The sequence below is a fragment of the Symphalangus syndactylus genome, chromosome 2 (assembly GCF_028878055.3).
Source record: "Symphalangus syndactylus isolate Jambi chromosome 2, NHGRI_mSymSyn1-v2.1_pri, whole genome shotgun sequence".
Classification (NCBI taxonomy): Eukaryota; Metazoa; Chordata; class Mammalia; order Primates; family Hylobatidae; genus Symphalangus; species Symphalangus syndactylus.
In genome coordinates, this window is record NC_072424.2 from 47,702,531 (window position 1) to 47,721,752 (window position 19,222).

The 19,222-nt window shown below is 43.1% G+C and overlaps 1 protein-coding gene across 7 annotated transcripts in view; it reads left to right on the forward strand.

Moving 5' to 3' along the window:
• Positions 1-19,222, forward strand: part of COL12A1 (collagen type XII alpha 1 chain) — a 146,915-nt gene that overhangs the window by 17,657 nt on the left and 110,036 nt on the right. For 2 of the 7 annotated variants that reach the window (XM_063629712.1, XM_063629716.1), the window contains exons 1-3: positions 7,487-7,764; positions 10,723-10,830; positions 18,591-18,707. In XM_063629712.1, coding sequence (XP_063485782.1) covers positions 10,758-10,830; positions 18,591-18,707 — 190 coding nt within the window. In that variant the 5' untranslated portion in view covers positions 7,487-7,764; positions 10,723-10,757. Of the gene's footprint in view, positions 1-7,486; positions 7,765-10,722; positions 10,831-18,590; positions 18,708-19,222 lie in introns of those variants that run through there. The other 5 variants (XM_055255966.2, XM_063629699.1, XM_055255975.2 and 2 more) reach the window with 3 other exon arrangements.

The window sequence follows — 19,222 nt, forward strand, 5'->3', positions numbered from 1 at the left end:
AGAAAATAAGCTATTCAATAAGTAAAACTACAAACTACTTTTTTTTTTTAAAAGTAGACCTTGTGTGAGAGTTTGAAATAATTTTCTCAGTTTAAACAATGAGTGAGGACTTTATGTCCCACAGTCTTGATAAGTCTAACACTTGAGTAGCAGACAGAGGGAGGCTGGAGAAAATTGTTTAAGCATTTCCCAGATGCTTTTTGTATCACATGCAGTGTTACGCATTCAGCCACCCATGAACAAGCTTGCTGGAGAGCTAAGAAATAACAACGCCATTGTTTTCCCTTTGAATAACTCTGCCTGTTGCACAGAGTGCAAATATGTCTTTTTAGTAGTTTTTCATGGTTTGCAATTTCCTGAAAAAAAGAGTATATCACTCTAAAAAAATCTGTATTTGAACCTGAGACACTATTCAAATTGTATTAATATAGCAGAGAGTGTCCAATAAACTTTACTAGGAAAAAAATCCAAAGATTTTGATCATATATAAGGCACATCTAAAGCCATTTTGTCATGTCCCCCTACAACCGGCTCACCTGCCTCACTTCTCTAATTTTCCCCTTGGCACCATCATCATTCATTCAGTCACCTGGCTTTGCTCCATCATCTTAAGATACTGTCTCGTCTTTACTTCCTAAAGCCAGCCATCTTTCTCTTTGCATGCTGCTGCTGTGAGCACCATACAGAGACTCTCAGTGTCTCTTCCTTGGATTCTGGTACCTCCTACCCCAGTCTCCTTGCTTGCAGGTTGTCTTCCCAGCAAGTTACCCTGAGCCCTGTTGCCAGATTGGACTTGCCTCATGAAATTCTTTATCTGTAGTACAGAGATAAAAATTAAATTTCATGGGCTGACAAATATAAAATGCCTTGTGTAGTATCTGAAATACAGTGGGTACTCAGTAAATTATAGTTATTTCTATATTTAGAGGAATAAAGTCCAGGCTCTCAGCCACTTTTAAGCCCCATTACTATTCCAGTTTTATTCAAAAGCATTCTGCTAAAACCACTCTACTTTATTTATTGCACAACACATTTCCTGCTCTTTGCTATTTTTTCAAGTTCTCATTTTGAACTTTGTGCTTAGAATGCTCACTCCTAGTCCTTTAAAGTCTTCCTTCTCTAGAAATTCTTCAGGGACCGCTTCAACATATAGTGCTTTCTCCCTCCCAAGGACTTTTAACAATTCTAATTGTTAGGAGATATTTCTCCACAAGCTCTCACGTTTCTGCATGTCTGTTGGCAGAGGCTCTGACTGCCAGTACTCTAGATGATCTCTTCAAGGGTGTTTGCATACTAACAGCTTTGGAAGACAGTGATCATTTCTGTCTCCAGAGCGAAGGGCAAGTTTGTTTACTGTCCAGTGTAACAAAAACAATGTGTCTCTCCAGGGCAAAGGCCAGGCAGCCTTATTGCCCTCATAAAAGATTCCAAGCTCAGATTCCATTCCTATAATGCAACCCACTGCATGTGCAAGGGTCACCTGGCTCTTCTTGTATCGCCCTGTTGGAACTGGGGCTTGACAAACTGGTGTGAATGATGACCCTGGCTACTGGCTGCTATTATTGTGAGCAATACAGTCCTTTGTTTTTGATTCCTTGTGTGTTCTGTCAGCACCCATGAAACTACAACAGGTTAACTTGTTAGCTTGCAAGTAGGATAAAATCTCAGATCCTTCATACTTATTGATAATGATTATTATTATTTGGTTGTTACAGCTCCTATTTTTTTCATAACAATCTATTTTTTTTCTCTTCCTTTTTCTTGTCATTGATTTGTGGAGGAACTGGTTCAGGATAAATCTTGTAGATTATCCCCTGGAATTTTGCACGTTCTGGGTTGAATTGATTGCTTCGTGTGATGCCATTTATCTTGTTCCTATATACATCTATTTTTCCCCAAATCATTTTTCACATTGATCTTTCAGCTTTCAATTACACTCTGTCTCCAAACTTCTCTTGAGTCATATTTGGCTTCCACGTATGTTTATTTCTGGTCTTCATTACTATATTTGAGTTTCTTATGGGCAGGTCTTCTTTTGGTTTGCCTTTACAAAAAAAAATCTCCCACAATTCCTAGTGAACATTATGACTAGAGTAACAGCATTTGCAGAATGAGTATTCAGGGTAAAAATGATTCAATGAGTCTAATCAGATAACATCCTTTTGCTCTTCTCCACCAGAGGGCGCAATCACATTAGATTTAGCAACATTTCAAAATCTGGGTTTTTGTCTGCTTTAAATATATCGATGTCAGTATTCTATACATGTAGCTGAATGAATTAGTAAATATATATAAATGAGTTATCAGGCCGGGTGCGGTGGCTCACACTTGTAATCCCAGCACTTTGGGAGGCCGAGGCAGGCAGATCACTTGAGGTCAGGAGTTTGAGACCAAACGTGGTGGCAAACATGGTGAAACCCCCTCTCTACTAAAAATAAAAAAATTAGCCAGGCATGATGGCACGCACCTGTAATCCCAGATACTCAGGAGGATGAGGCATGAGCATCGCTTGAACCTGGGAGGCAGAGGTTGCAGTGAGCCGAGATCGCGCCACTGCACTCCAGGCCGAGCAACAGAGCCAGACTCCGTGTCAGAAAAACAAAACAAAACAAAACAAAATAAAAACGAGTTATCAAATGGAGACCTGGTCAGGTTACATGTCACCCTACACAGGAGCTCTTACTGAGAGCAATGAAACGTCTTTTGACTATGATGTCATTATTACCACATTTCAATCTACTAGGTAATTAGTTTAAAAGCCAAGACCAAATCTTGAAAAATAGATTCCTGTGATTCTTCACATTTTCCATCAATCTGAAAGTGTATTTAAGTATACACATACTGACTGCTGACACACAGAACAGTGGCCTGACTAGAAATTCTCCACTTTATGCTACTTTGATGGTTCCAAAGCAAATAGATTGCAAGATGCCTGTGGTGGTGTGATTTAAAAGTACTGAATTTTATGGAAACAAAGGAAGAAGTGGCAGCGGTTTGTTTTCTTAGCTCTTAAGTTAATTCATTTCCTTTTATCTTCTACTTTTTGCTCAAGGAGGTCAGAGCTAACTGGAAAATCAACTTCCAGTAGTACTTGACTTTTATTAAATCTAAATGATTTATCCTGAGACGTTATTGTATGTGGATACAGTGTTTTTTGAAATGTCATAGTTTCCTGTGCAACCACAGCTTTATTTATTTTTTTTTTTACAATCAGTTTTTTAGGTTGAAACAATTATAATTTTTTGAGGTCAAATGAGGTTTGAGTTACCAGTTTGCATAGTAAGAGAAATATGATGCAGTTTCTGCTTTCTGCTCCAAAGTTGCTCATTCGCTAGGAGGGGAGGTTATTTCAGTACGCGTGAGATGGTCTGGGTGAAGTACTTGCAAAGTCTTTTGTAAAGAAGCAGAACTTGTCAAAGAGGCAAGAATGCAGCACGTCCCCTTCCTTCCTTTCAGGATGGTTTGGTCTCAGGATTCCTAAGCTTTGCTAGTGCAGAGAGGGTGGTTGTCTAAGGCTTCTCATTTTTAATGTTATAACATTCTGAGTGCACGACCTTGGGAGATTTAAATGGGCCACACACATGAAGTTGCTTCAGGTGTCCCAGCTGTTACTTGACAGGGTTTTGAGGGCAAGGCCTTGTCTTACTTATCTTTATATCAGCTACTCTGAGCTTGACACTGTAAATAGACCGCGCTCATTAAATGTATGTTGACTTGGGTTACACACAGGGATGGAAAGAAGAGGATTCAGACACACAGTTTTTGACTCTTGCTGGTTAGGCTGTCTCTCTGCTTCTGAGAATCAGAGGAAGTGGTGCACTACCTCCTCTCCTCACCCTTTTATTCCAAGGGGCTTGTGAGAGCTTTCTTCACTCAAGACCCTCACAGCTCACACCGGGGCCAGCCTTAAGAGATAGGCAAATACTGCACGTTCAGACGAGGTTCCCCTTCCTTCTGCACAAATCAGCCAGAACCTGCAACGGAAGTGTTCTAGGAACTGTCTCACCTGTTGCCAGGAATGCCGGCTAAATTGACCTCAAACAAATCAGTGAAGAGGCCCCCATTGCCTTTGAAGAAGTTAAGATTACAGAAGTTAAGGGCATTCTATAATATTAACTTCTTCCTGAAATCAGTATCTCTTCCCTTGTAAACTCACAGTTTCTATGAAGAAACTTGAGCAGAGCCTAGAAGCCTTGGGGCAGGAATTTCTGTAAACAGCTAATTAAACGGCATGAAGAAAGTTGATGCCCTTCTCCCCACTTGTTCTCCCATCTTGCCGCCTCTCAGCCCTGAGAACCAAATACATGAATGAGACTTTTTTACTTAAAACTCACCCCAAGACGTGTAAACTTGTCAACAACTTCCCAGCTCTACGTTCTCTGTAACTTTAACCTCCGACGCCAGGGTTAGCGCTGACCACTAGATCGCGCTGTCGGACAAGAAATCTGAGGGCTCGGACCCGCCGGGAGCCCAGGACTCAGAGGGTGAAGAGGTGGGAGCTGAACAGAGGAAGCGCGAAGGAGGCAGATCCCGTGATATATCGCCTGAGGAATAAAAGCCACAGAGAGCAACCAAACGGAATAAATCCAACCAGCTCTTCCCCAGTCAATAAATATCAGCAACGGATTCCAAAGGGTGTTAGGAACTGGATGCACCATTGAAAGGGGAAGGATGGAAGAGGGTTACCCGTTCTTTACCGTTTATCATACTGGGAGTCTAGCGTAAAGGCCCCAGGGGACCAAAATGCCGACGTCATGCTGGGAGGCCTCCGGATTGCCTGTTTGTACACATTTGAATTACACTCGTGTCCCCGGGGAATGAGTGTACTTGAATTAGTTTCTGGAGGAGTCTGTGTAGTCCCCAACCCGGGAGTCCTGTCCTTCCTGTTCCTCTCATCCTACTCTGGAAGTTTTGCCTAAGGATCCTTTTTGTTGAGCTAGAGAGGAAGTTTGCAGGTGGTGGTTTGTGTTACCTACACTCCTTTGCAGCAACTATTTTCAGATACGTTAAATCTAAGTATGTGAACAAGAACGCCTCGAGCAAGAGAAGACGCCCACGCGGGTTCCCAGCACGCTGCTCTTGGCTGGAGAGGGCGATGTGCACGCCCTTGGGGACAGATGCCTCTTCCACCCAGTCTGCGGCCTGCAGCCGCAGGTAAGAGAAGCCCATGACTGTCTTTGGATCCCCGGAGGGTGACTGCCCAGCTCCGGGGTTGATAGATGCATTGGCAGTTCGGAGCCAAATCAACAAGAGTTCTCTCTTTTAAACAACGACAACAACAACAACAACAACAAATTCATTCAGAGTTACATGCTCCTCAGTCAACAACACCGCCATCACACACACACACACACACACACACACACACACACACACACACACACACAGAGAGAGAGAGAGAGAGGGAGAGAGAACATCTGGGCCGAAATACAGACACCAGCCAGCTTGGGCTGGCGTGCAAAGTAGCAGTTTTCCTTTTCCCTTTCTGGACGGGGTGTCGTTGTCCGGGGGCTTCCCTGGCCGTTTCAGGCCGCGGAGCAGGCCAAGGGCGCAGCCCTACTGGGTGCCCGCTTGGCGGCCTGAGGGGCTTCTCTGCTCTCGGGCTCGGTCTTTGCGGCTGTCACCAGTCCACGCGCGGTCTGTAAGCCTGGTTGGACTGGGCTCCCTGCTCTTTGTGTGTTGGGTGGGGAGGCGAGTGAAGGGCTAGCTTGGGTGCAGACGCCGGCTGTCGACAAATTCGGGGCTCAGGGATACCAGGGCAATGTGGCTGCAAGCCCGATTGGGCGCAACGTTGAGAAGGTCGGGTGTTCCATCCCTGGGACGCGCTCACGCACCAGGGATTTTTCAGACACTCTGGTTGTGAGGATTTGAAGGGGGAAAAGCTTGTGCACTGTGTAGGCTCTTTGTGCGAGCTGCCCAGCTGGACTTCGAGTGGGCTGTGTGCTTGGGGAATGTGCAGAGGCGGCGATTCCTATTTGTCTTCATTGTCTCCCTCTTGTCTTCTCTCTTGCTTTCGCCGGCTTCTGCTGGAGGCAGCCTGTGTGTGGGGAGATGCGCAGAAAGGGGAGCGCCCTACAGGTTCTTGTCATTCGAAAGGCAAGTTTGGAGGCTATCGCGCCTAGTGGAGAGGGAAGGCCAAATTTGCAGACGTCAGTGCCAACGGGGAAGAGAGGTTTACATTGGGCCCATGGCCTCCGACTCTACTATGGCGGGCGGTTAGTTCCAGAGAAGCAGCTCCTCTGTTCCCTTGCGCCCCACCCCGGTCGTTTGTTGTTCAACGCTCCCCTAGCCCCCTCTGCCCCCCAGCCACGGGAGTAACTTTTGGGCTTCAAGAGGCCCAAACGGTGCAGGGCCTATACTGAGGTCAGACGTTATAATCAGAATTTCTCCAGTAGCATTTTTCTGATTTCTTGGTGTGAGTGCTCGAAGCTTCCTCCCGTGCGCCTTGTACAATCTGGCAACCCTGAGTACCAGACTCCCTGCCCAGGAACAAGGGGTAGGATGCCAGGATGGAGGGGGCTGTAAGAAGAGGCGACGGTGTGGGTAGAATATCAGCTCCCTATTTGGCTTCTCCAGTATTGTGTGTGGAGGGGTGCTTTGGGGTTTCAAACTTACTCCTCTTCGCCCCTTTGGCCCCGCGAGGTTTTAAGGGCAGAGCTTTCAGTCCGAAGCCTCCGCTCGGGGCCAGGTTTTGCTCTGGTCCTGGTGGGAAGTTTCTGCAGTGGATGGAACTTGTTACGGAGCGGCTTCCTATTCTGAGAACTCCTGGGTTTCATAGCTTTCCTCTCCCTCTCTTTTGGCTCAACTTAAGCCTCCCAGTTCCGTCCTGAAGCACCAGGGCAGTGAGAGAGGACTGGGAAAGCCATCCCATCACTGAGCCCCGCGCGGGCGGCTGTCCGGGTTTCCAATCGCGCTCGGAGATTGAAAAAGACAGAAGGCGCGCCGCGTGTACAGACAGTTAGTTAATGGAAATCCTGTAAATCGCTTTTAAGTGCACCCAGGACAGAGGGGGAGGAAGATGGAGGTGGTGATATCAGATGAAGGATGGAGATCGGCAGGAGCGGGGGTGAATGGGCTACGCATCCTTGCATTTCCGAAAATGGGAGTCGCTCCCCTCCCCATTGTTCTTAATTTAGAAAAATTCATTAAAGAAATCGCAGGGATAGGGAAACCCGAGCTTCCCAGTCCGCCCCAAGTGGCGGAGTACGCGGCTTCCCTTGGCAGGGAACCCGGCTGCGGCTGTCCCCCTCTGCGCTCCCTCCCTTCTCCCCGCCCCCCGGCGGGGCACTGCTACTACGGCGATCGCCACCTCACGCCGAAGGAATGCTCGAAGTATGCACACGTTCCCAAAAGTAGACCTCCTTCACCGCCGGAGGAGCATACATCACCCCGTGGCAGCCGTCCACCTTCTCAGGCGTTTCGTAACCGAGTAAACTGAGAGCTGGGAACAGCCCTCTATTAAGTAGCCCGCGGCGCGGAGTCTCTTCCCACTTGGCGAAGGCGAACCGCCCCAGACGCGTCCGCGCGCCGGCAGCTGCAGGCTCGGGCGGTCTCCAGTCGTCCTGCCGCGCCCGCCTCTCCTCCTGGGATTCTCCTCCTCCTCCTGGACTACCCCGCAGCTGCCCACGCCTCGGCGGCCGCCAGGTGCTCCTGGAGCGCAGCGCCTATCGCCGGGGCGTGTGGGGGCCACACCGAGCACCAGCTTCTCCGACCCCGGGAAGCCGCTGTCGCCGCCGCTACCTCTCCCTGTCGCCGCCGCCTCAGGTCAGCCTGGTTTCTGTCTCCTTTCCCCTACCCCATCATTCCCAGAGACAACTCGGGAAACGGCGTCTAGCTTGCACCTTGCCGGGAGCGGTGAAGAATCCTGGGCGAGGACAGTTTGGACTTGTGATAGTGTAAATGGGCTAGAGCTTTGCCTTGTATACTGGGATTTGGTGATTCTTTGGGTTTTTGAGGGAGAGGGGAATGTTGCTTTTCTTAAGAGCTGAGCAAGGTTTTGTGCGCACAAAGCATCCCGTTCAGTGTTTCCGTTTCTAGAGGAGTTTCATCTGTAGATGCTGTCGATTTCAATGGAGGGCGCGCCGGGTTCTGGGGCGGCAGGGCCCTGGTTATCTCGCGGCTGTGGCTTTGTCGGGGAGGGCAGGCGTGCGGCGGTGGCGCTGGAAAGGTATTTTGGTGACGCACGGTGCGGAATTCTTTGGAGGGCCCGCTGAGTGCTCTGCAGCTCGTCGAGGCTGCACGGGTGTGTGTGGCATCTCGTGACAGATTCCTAGTGGAGTGTTCTGGCTCCTTCCTCCCCTACCTTTCAGAGCATCCGAGATGGTGGGTTAGGCCAGCCCTAGGGTACTCATTCTTGGCGGACTTTCCCCAGCTCCGGGAGAAAGTTCCCTCTCCGACTCCCTCCCGGTGCATTGGTGGAGGCCCTGTTCGGGGTCTGTGAGATCTCTGCGGCGATTTCCCACTCAAATCCTAGACTTGTGGGGATCAGAAAGCGTGGGGCGCCCGACTCGTTCACCGAGCGGAACAGGTACCCCCAAGCGGGCGTCCTCGGGAGCCCTCCAGTGACCAGTTCAGGGCTCCCTGGGACTCTGGGCCAGGGAGACTCTCGATCCGGACTCTGTAGTCTTCTAATGAATGCTGGGGAAGGATGGGGCAGGAAAGGAAATAAACGCTAAGCTCTCCTTTGGCTAATGCCAAGGTCGTGGTGGGTGGGAGAGGAGGTAGGCGACGCGCACGCGGTGTGCGTGTGTGTGTGTGTTTGTGTGATTTTCTTTTTAACTGGACGCAGGAGTTAAGGAATTGGGTTCTTCCAGCGGGGAATTGGGAGGGGGCGAGTTGGCAGAAGGGGACGAGTCCACTTAGCCCCCACTCCCACCCCAATGGACTCATTTTTATTCATGAGGGTGAAGTGAGGGAATACTCGCTGCCACGTAGGGGCGGCCGCTTTCACATATTTATGTCTGAGAATGCTCAATGAAGTGTTGCTAAGCATTCAAATGAATGTTTTGGCTAAAAAGGAGAGAAAGCGTTTTCTTTTTTAAAACATGTATGGACGGGATGCTTAGCTGGCTGACGTTCCGATATCCCGGCGCGAGATGATTCATTCTTGCAGCTAAGACGGGAAAGCGATAGGTGGCGATCGAGACCCAGCAAAAGTGTTTCCACTCAGGTTTTCGTTGAGTTCAGCTGTTAAAAAAAAAAAAATATCCGCACACAGCTTTTCGGTGGGTCGATTGTTCGCCTTTAACTTTTTCGCGAGCACGACTGCCAACTGAGCTGGAAATTATTATACCAAAGTTAAGGCCAGATGATTGGAACAATGGGCCAGTCTCACCTCTTGCTTTTCACTGATGTAGAAGAGGGTTAGAAATGTCAAACAGTTGTTAATTAGGAAGAAAGAAATTGCTAGACCCCTTAGATACTTAGGGCAGTGCCAAAATTTTAATCTTGGCTTCATAAAAAGGAGTTCCAGGCAATTTGGCACGCCTGCTCATCAGACATTTAAAATGCAATTTACACACAGGCTGAGGAAAGCTGCCCTCATGCTTTGTGCCAATAATTTGGAAAGTCATCGGTGGAGATTGTCAGTTTCTTTTCTCAGAGGCCTCGACCTTTGGCTCATTTTTGCATTCCGACACAGGACAGTCTCCTCTCCCCCTCCATTTTTCCTGAGGCCTAGGCTGTTGGCTTACAATAATTTATGTACCTCAGAGTCAACTCTTTTTATGTTTTGCCACTGGCAGCTTCCCAGTTCAGTTCCTTGCTAGTAGCTTTTGTCTTCGGGTTGAACCCTAGACTATTTTAGGAGATTCCATTCTGTAGACATGGGTTAAGTACCTACTGTGTGCTGGGAAACCACAAAGATGAATAAGATTCTTTGTCTTTAAGGAATTCATAATGTAATTACAAAATTAGAAAAAATCGGAACAGAACATATTCTCCTCTGGGGCATATATACTAATAATCTTCCAGCTTAAATAAACAGTTAAATACAAAGATTATTATTGATAATTTTTATTTAAAAACACGTTGGAAAAACAGAGAAGGGTGTCTTGCTTCTTCCATTTTGCTGTCTTATTTGTTATTATGTATTTGGAGTTGTTTTTCCCTCATCTCAGGTAAAGGATTTATCAGATGTGAAAACAACACAGTTAGCAGGAGGGTCAGGTTTCAGCTGGGCCTTACATATTTCTGGATAATCCATTTCAGATCTTAAAGAGCTGCATATTTGAAAGCAGAACAAAATAAAGAAAAAAGAGAATTAAAAAGGTTTATTATACTTTTCCAAATTACCCTGAGACCACTAAAGTACAGTTACCTAAAGAGTTCAGCAGCTAGGAAAAAGCAGCCGAATAAAATCCCCAGCTGGAAGAGATATTTAGTTGAGTGAGGGATAAAATGACCTCTGAATTAGCCATTACCCAGGCAGGATGAAGTCATGTGAGGGCTGGTAAGGCCTTCACCCGGGATGCTAAGCAGCACCAGTCTCCAGGAGAACAGGACCCTTTTAAAACTTGAACTTCCTCCTAGGGCCATGATTAAACTTCTGTGGACGAACTTGACTTCCACTGCTTCACAATAGGCTCATTATGTGCTGGAGTAGGCCCTGTGGTTATTAAGACAGATCTGGTCGGGTTCTGGACTAGGTCCAGGCTCCAGTTCTAACCTGGTTCAAGACCTGCCCAGACCCAGTTCTGATGCGGTCACTGCTTCCTCCCGCAGATCTCTTCATGCCGCTGTAAGCTCGGAGGCCGAGGATGCGGACTAGGCTTCCCCCAGCGCTTGCCGCCCTAGGCGCGGCCCTGCTCCTGTCTTCCATTGAGGCAGAAGGTAAAAGGCTCCCTTCCCCTTCACCGACTGACAATGCAAAATTTGAGAAAGGAAAAAACACATCTTTCTTGCTTCTATTGCTTGCTCTGTTTTCCCTGCGCTTCGTGCTTTCTCCGGTGGTTTCTCTCCTTCAGAGAAACGCCCCTTTCTCCTGAGGTTTGTCCATTTCCCAGCTCTCAGGTCCAGTTCTTTCGTATTCTGCTTAATGCATTCCGTACAGTGCTGTGTGGTCTTCTTGAGCTTGTCTCTGCGGTGTGCTGTCCACACTGCCACCTGCACTGCCGCCTAATGAGAGGACCAGCCGCCCGAGAGGGGGCGACGGCTCTAATCAGCGCAACCAACAGGACACCTCCGGGTGGCACCCAGGAGCCCCGAAGAGCGAGCGCACTCGCTCGCTTGGCTGGTAACCAACCACCTGGCTCGGGGCTGCGACCTCGGTGACAGAACACAATAAAAGACTCCAACAGCGCTGGCTCTGCGCCTCTGTGTGCTTTGTGGGGAGCTCAGCCGGCGGGGCGGACGGTGCGGGCAGATGAGCCAGCAGCCAAGCAGCCTGGGGGATGATGGCAGGCAAGCGGAGATCCCGGACCCCGGGTGTTCGCATGACCTAGGGTCGGGGCTGTCCCTGTTTGGTTCGCAGGGCTCCAAGGCGCGTGGCCTGTGCTGGCCCAGCTCAGACAGGTTGAGCCTGGGCCAAGGTTTCCAGCCTGGGAAGCGAGCGCTCGCCGGAGTTGCTGGGCGCCACCTCCAGTGTCCCGCCCTTGCTCACTCCTGCCTCCCTCAGGGAGAGCCGGGTGCGTCGGACCTTCCCGCGGAGGCGGTGGGGCGCTCCGACATGGGTTTCCAAAACCGCGCCGTGTGGCCCCCCTCCTCTAGAAAATGGAGGGCTTTTGTTAGATGTCCCACCCAATTTTATTTGTTGTGTGTACTTGATGTCTTAATTTCTCAGTGTTCATTAAACAAGCCATTTCTATATGTCAACTCCATGGCGGCTTCTGTGGTCCCTCAGTTGTCATTGGAGACCTAACAAATTAGTTTTCTTATTCTGCAAAGAAAATGGGGTAATGTCATGAAAGATACCCTTTTTTTTTTTTTCAATAAAGAAATACCCCTGATGAAGTTAAGGGAGGAAAAAAAAAACACTTCTGCGAGTGACAGCTGTGGAAGTTCTGGGTTGAGGTGTGCTTTTTCAAAGACTGTGAGAAAGTACGGTTGTTTGTATGATTATGCCAACGTTTTCAAGGTTTCTATAGTGTTGGATTTTCTACTTCAAGACTACAGGTAAAAAAAAAAATTAGGGGAAGCAGAGTGTTTCCAAAATGTATGGCATGTTTAGAAAAGTGACAGAAACTTGCTGACTTTTCTCAGCTGATGAATGTTTTATGAATGTAGAGGCTTTTCAGAGTGGCCTCTGAGAAGTAATAGATGAGGTTGCTTTTAATGTTCCTTTCTGTGTCGTTGTTAGGAAGGAATTTTATTTGAGGAACTTCTGGAGGCCCTACTACAGATATTTTTAGATAATTCGCTGAAGTGGCCCATTTATTGCTCATTAAGAAAATAGTTATTTGAAAATCAGAAAGAGTTGAGAATTCTTAGAAAAAGAATTAGGCTGGAAATGATGTAAGTGGAAAAAATTGATTCTGATTTAGATATTGGCTGGTTAGCAAAGTGCAGTTAAAAAGAACAGCTTACTATCTACATTTCTGATTATTCCCATAGTATATTTTATCTTTTAAATTTGTATCTATTTCCATACGGTACAGCTGTTTTTTTTTTTGTTTTCTTAAACTGTGTCTTTTCTTGTATCCCATCTCTTTAAGTTAATATTTAATAATTATATTTTAATAGGATTCATTTTTTGGCCTTATTCTCTAGTTTGGCATTGTCAAATAGAAATATGGTATGAGTCACAAATGTAAGCCACATATGTAACCTACATTTTTTTCTGGTAGCCACATTCAAAATGGAAAAAAAACAGGATAAATTAAATTTTATAATGTATTTTATTTAACCTAAATTATTTCATCATGGAGTCAATATGAAAATTATTAGTGAGATACTTGACTTTTTTTGTATTAAGTCTTTGACAATTGGGTGTGTATTTTATACTTACAGTGCAGTTTATTCTTTAAATTATTTTTATTTTTCCTGAAACAGAGTCTCGCTCTGTTGCCCAGGCTGGAGTGTAGTGGCTTGATCTCGACTCACTGCAGCCTCCGCCTCCTGGGTTCAAGTGATTCCCATGCCTTAACCTCCTGAGTAGCTGGTACTACAGGGGTTTGACATCATGCCTGGCTAATTTTTGTATTTTTAGTAGAGACGGGGTTTCACCATGTTGGCCAGGCTGGTCTCGAACCCCTGGCCTCAATTGAGCCACCTGCCTCGGCCTCCCAAAGTGCTGGGATTACAGGCAGCACAGTTTATTTTGTACTGGCCACATTTTAAGAGCTTGATAGCCACAGATGTCTGGTTGCTCCCGTGTTGGACAGCACAGCTGTGGTGTTGACTATTAAGTGGTGCTAGGAGCCTTTGAAGGGCTAACAAAATTTGGGGCCAAAGCCTTTCTGGGGACACTGGGCTGGAACCAGAGTTTCTTTGAAATATTTCTGTTGGGGGCATTTCAAAATTTCAACTTGGGACTCTATTTGGTACCATGCCATTTTGATCTGAGTCCTAAAGTAGCCACAGTTACATTTCTTTTCCTTTCATGACTCACACTTGCACTCTTATATTCATACTATTTTATCACCATTTTCTATGACCTTAATGTTTTGTATATTAAAAACCCAATACCTTTTTGAAAACATTAATTAAAATGTTTCGGCATTCACTTTTTGCATTTCTTCTTTTTTATAGTGGTAATATTTTTGTCTTGTTTTTCTTCTGCTTATTGGTATTAGGAGCTATATGTTTCATACTATGTTATCTTGTTCTATAGAAATAAGAGTGGAAATGATTTTTTTCACTTCAGTATTTATAATTTTTAGCCACTGCGGAGACTTTATCAACTGTATCTGAGTGGCCTAGAATGTATGAATTATTTTTGGTTCGTGTATCATACAGTATGTTAATTATCCTGTAGAAAACTTAACACTTTGCATATAAAGGTTAATGGTCAGTATTCCCTGAGAACTGGACATTTTTCTAATTAATCTAGGATTAGAGATGAACACAAGTTTTCCGAAAAACAGAGTGTTAATTTTGGTTAGTCTGATTTATAGTTTATAATATATAATGAACAATTGAATATTATCAATTCATCAGTGAGTTGTGGCTATAGCTTTGTCTTGTGTCTAGATTGAGACTAATTTGTATATATTTTTATAATCCTATGTCTAATTTGTGTTATAACAGAAATTTCAAACTAGAGGCTAATATAGAGATCATCTATTCTACTTCTCTCATTTTCCAAATGAGAAAATGAGACCCAGAGAGGCTGAATCACGTGGTCAACTAATGCACTTAACTTAGATATGAAAAACAGACAAGACCCCAGTCTTCTAGTCCTAGGTTAGTGCTGGTTTGGTCACACTGTGCTTTCTTTGTGCTTGACAACTGGTTGATCCAGAAAGTTTAATGAGAGGACACATTTCGTAATGTGTACAAAATAATCTGTAGCTTATTCTAAAATATTATCTTTTCAACTGGTTATTTACGGTACCTTGAAAACTCAAATGAAATGAATTTCTATATCATGGCAAAGATCATTAAATTTATACCAATTTTGCATGGCAGACATACATTAATGCCTATAGAATATAGTTAACCCATCACATGTTGCACATTTGTCAAGGTGTCTACTATTAAGCTAGTATCCTTTCCAGTGTTGTTATCACAGATATCAAACTAAAGATCTTACCAGTTCATCAAGATGTTTTAGTAGTGTATTCTTCACTTTGATTTATCTATAGCGCATTATATATACTTACCAAAACTTATTAGACTCCTCTACTCCCTCTCATCCATTTTCACACCTGTCTATCCATCCTTCCCTTCATTCATCTCTGCAGTGGCCAGTAATTTCTTGGACATAGCCCCTTTTTGGGTGCCCTATTAAAAATGTTTCAAAAAGTTATATATCAAGATGGACACTTTAGTTTTAAATGCTTGAACAAGTGTATAAAGTTAATATACCAAATTTCATCTATATCTGAATTGGAGATACCTGAATACCACATATTTTTATATATATGCATAATAATATGTAATATGTAATAATATTACACATGTAATGCATATGTAATATGTATAATATATACACATATTATACAAGTATGTATATATATAAATCAGCTACATATAAATATTGTTTCTATTTACAAATATAGGTATATATTAAAAATATGTATATATTAAACCAATTTATGCCTAGTGTTCCATTATTGGAATGCTAAGCATATGGAAGTGATTTATATCCTACTGCTCAAGGTAATTGCCAAGGTCTGATTACAAAAATTCAAAAAATTGCAACCTCAGGCATAAATGGGTTAAAAGCAACTACATATAAATATTGTTTTCTAAAGTTAATTTTTGATGGAAATGTTTCTTCTACTTTGCATTTAGTCTAGTACAGTAGAAAACTGTATGTTTTGTAGTCAGACCATGGAATCCAAGTGTTGTTGCCTATTGGCTGTGTTAATCTCTCTGAATTTCACTGGTTTATCTGTAAAGCAGGGATAATAAGGCCCATCACTGGGTTCTTATAAGGAAAAAGGCGGCAACACAGTAACCAGCTCTCTGCCTGTTATAGAGGACACTCAGCAAGTTTCAGCTATTATTATCGTTCCCAAAATGTCCTAAATCCTGCCAGTTTATGTAACAGAAATCTCATCAGAATGAGTCTTTCGTGGCATAGTGTTTTGATAACAAAAAACATTATTTGTAAATATGAAATTAAACTATGAGAATAAAAATATTTAAATTTTAGTCTTTTCGCTATCAGTATTCAGGTTTTATGAATATATGTAAGATTGTTATTTATTTATAATTTTCATTCTGTTTCTCTTGGTTCGGATTCTCATCCTATGCAACTATGGCTCTTTGCAGTTATAATCAATATGCAGCTAGTGCATAATTAAAAATTTCCGGGCCTGGCACAGTGGCACATGCTTATAATCCCAGCACTGTGGGAGGCTGAGGCGGGCGGATCACCTGAGGTCAGGACTTCAAGAGCAGCCTGACCAACATGGAGAAACCCCGTCTCTACTAAAAATACAAAATTAGCCAGGCATGGTGGAGCATGCCTGTAATCCCTGCTACTCAGGAGGCTGAGGCAGGAGAATCGCTTGAACCCAGGAGGCTGAGGTTGCGGTGAGCCAAGTTCGCACCACTGCACTCCAGCCTGGGCAACAAGAGCGAAACTCCGTCTCAAAAAAAAAAAAAAAAGAAAAGAAAAGAAAAGAAAATTTCCAGCATCAGCATTGTCTTAGGGAACACTCAGACTCTGTGATGATGTGATGGTGTTTATGAATTATTTTTATGTAAAAGAAAATATTTTTAAAATTAATAAAGTACATTTTTTAGCATTGATTTATGTCGACACGGGTCATACACTTACATCTGCTTTATTATTATTTTTTCATGAAACAAACAAATGTACAAATAGAATGGCATGCCTGAAAAGCTGTACATGCAATAAAATCAGCCAGAAGAAAAGTGAAGCGGGCTCTCTGTTGTACCCATGCGGGTTGGCCATTCTTTCCTACTTTGATTCCCACATACCACAGTTTCTATGAACACCTCAAGATCCTCTGAAATGTTAAAGACTTTTCCCCACAGTCAATTTTTCAGTTTATCTGGAATCCTGGTCATTTGGATATCAACAAGGGGGGCCGCTACTGCCCTTCAGCAGTTTTAACCTAATGTCCGCTGCTTCAGGTCATTTTCCTTCCAAGGTTGGTGGTACTGTTTTTCCATGTACTGATTTTTTTTAAAAGCATGCTCAGGCCAGTGTGTCTGCCTTTGCATTAAATTTGTCCTGAGCCATTGCTATTGGAACAATATTTTATAATGATATTCTTAATACCCGTTGTCCTATTAACATCTGTTGCATGCATGTTATACTAAGTTATGAGTACAGCTAAACCTCAAAATATGATTAAAGACTGAAGAATGTTGAGTAATTAAACTATGCATGTAGATTAATAGTCTAATCTCACTGCCTGTGTATGGATAGTAAGAATATAACATTCATTCCAATACTAGTGTATCCAATAAAAATAAAAAGCCATCTCCTATAGTTGGAGGCAGCAGTCCACTAAAGCAAATGTTTGCTTAATTATTTCCATTAAAACATGTTATTAATATTACATAAATCTTTAACCCCAGTTAAATTCTGTGACTCATGTCTCAAAGCTACTAGTGTATTTTAATTGACCTTTGAAAAAACCTAAAGGGAAATTGTAATATCTCAAAACAAAAATTCTGACTCACAAGGAATACTTTCAGACTAAAACATTTTAAGAAGAGTGTGGCCGAAAGTCATCTTAATTTGTTGACCTGTTTCAAGAGTAATACTTTTTAATTCATCAACCATGCACTGACAGTGAGTCAGTACAATGCTGCATGATGAGGCATGAACATTGTAGAGAGAATATCATTATAAAATATTTAGGAAACGTCTTTGTGTAATGACTACTGTACATGGAGGCTTTTGTTCATTGTGGGAAACTAAAAACAAGTCAACATTTCATTGACACATGCATGATGCTGTACAGTTTCGTATGTAAACTATTTCTTTCTGTACTGTTCAGTTATTCCTGTCATTGACTTTCCCAAGTTTTTATGCGCAGTCGTGTCTTCAGATCACTGATCCTTCTTCACTGTTTTCTTTAAGTTCTGTAAATAAATGTCCATAAATATACATTGATGTTGTCTTTTCATAATTAACCATTGTTTTGTAAAGGACCATACTGGCATTTTAATCTAAAATGCCCTTTCTAGTATGGAGTATACCTGCTGCAGAGGAAATCATAGTGTTGGTTTACACCCTGGAACATTCAGCAAGCTGGTGTAAACAGACAGAATATTAGTTTTATAAACTTTTGAATATCACTATTTATATATTTATAAATTATTAACATCACTTATTTTTGAATACTTGCCTGTGGATATGAATATACATTTAAATGTATATTTCCTTGTCAGATATAACTGTTTCCCGTGATTCCTCATTTTCATTAAAATATGTTTTTCATCTCTGCTACATATTGAGATTTATCAAATAACAATGAATAATTACAAGGCAAATAATGCAGAGAATGAACCAAAACCATCATTGATTCTTGTCCATATTTTGGGAAAAAATGTATTATATCAGTGTTTTGAATTAACTTCTCTGGTTGTAAGCAGGTTGTGATTTGGCATGCTTGCTCAAAATGCACTCAGCATGTATCGAAATTCCTTTAATTGTTATGTGAATTGTTTGCATATGTGGTTATTATATGTGATTTCATTGTACTTGTATGTACTTGTATCCAAATATGTTTCTATTGTGCTTGATTTTGCTGGCCATTCTTGAATGACCTAGCAACTCAAGAATCAAAAGTGTTTTGTGCTGTCTTCTGTAATATGTATACTCTCTGATGTTTTGTCAGCTTTTAGTTTTATTCTTATCCAACAACATATCTTTTATATTTGTTGGAAACAAATTTATGCAAAGACAATTTTAGAAAGCTTTGCTCAACACAATTCTTTATTAATTAAATTGACCATTTTGTGACATTGAAAAGTTTAATAATATAAAACTCTCTCTTTTGCAGTTGACCCACCTTCAGACTTGAATTTTAAAATTATAGATGAAAATACTGTTCATATGTCATGGGCAAAACCAGTTGATCCAATTGTGGGTTACAGAATAACGGTGGACCCTACAACGGGTAAGTTTTGAGACTGGGGTTTTAGGACAGAAGCATCAAGATGATATAATTCAATCTCCACCTCTTCTCCCATTTCATCATGAAGAAGCTGAGCTTTAGGAAGCCTGAGGGATTTGATCCGTGTCACCAGACATTTGCTGAACTCAGGTTTCAGATTTCCAGCCTAGTGTCCACTATTATATTTAATGTTATTGAGTTTAACATGTTTTGCTGTGGTAGGCTGTTATTATTAAAAATCGACTCTATTTTTACCTGATCAGAATATTGTTAGTAATCTTTGATCTTATAGAATCAAATCCTCATTCTTTGGCATTCTTCTTGAATTACTTAATCTTTTCAACATTTAAAGTAGCAGCTGATGAAGTAAGTTGTTACACCTTACCCAGTGTCCTACACATTTCAGTATCCGGGAAACACCATTCTGTGATAATGGTAAGCAACCATGATGACAGATAAGAATTTACTTTGGCTAGGTGGATTCCATAGACACTAGGCTGAATCCTTGGAAAACAAAA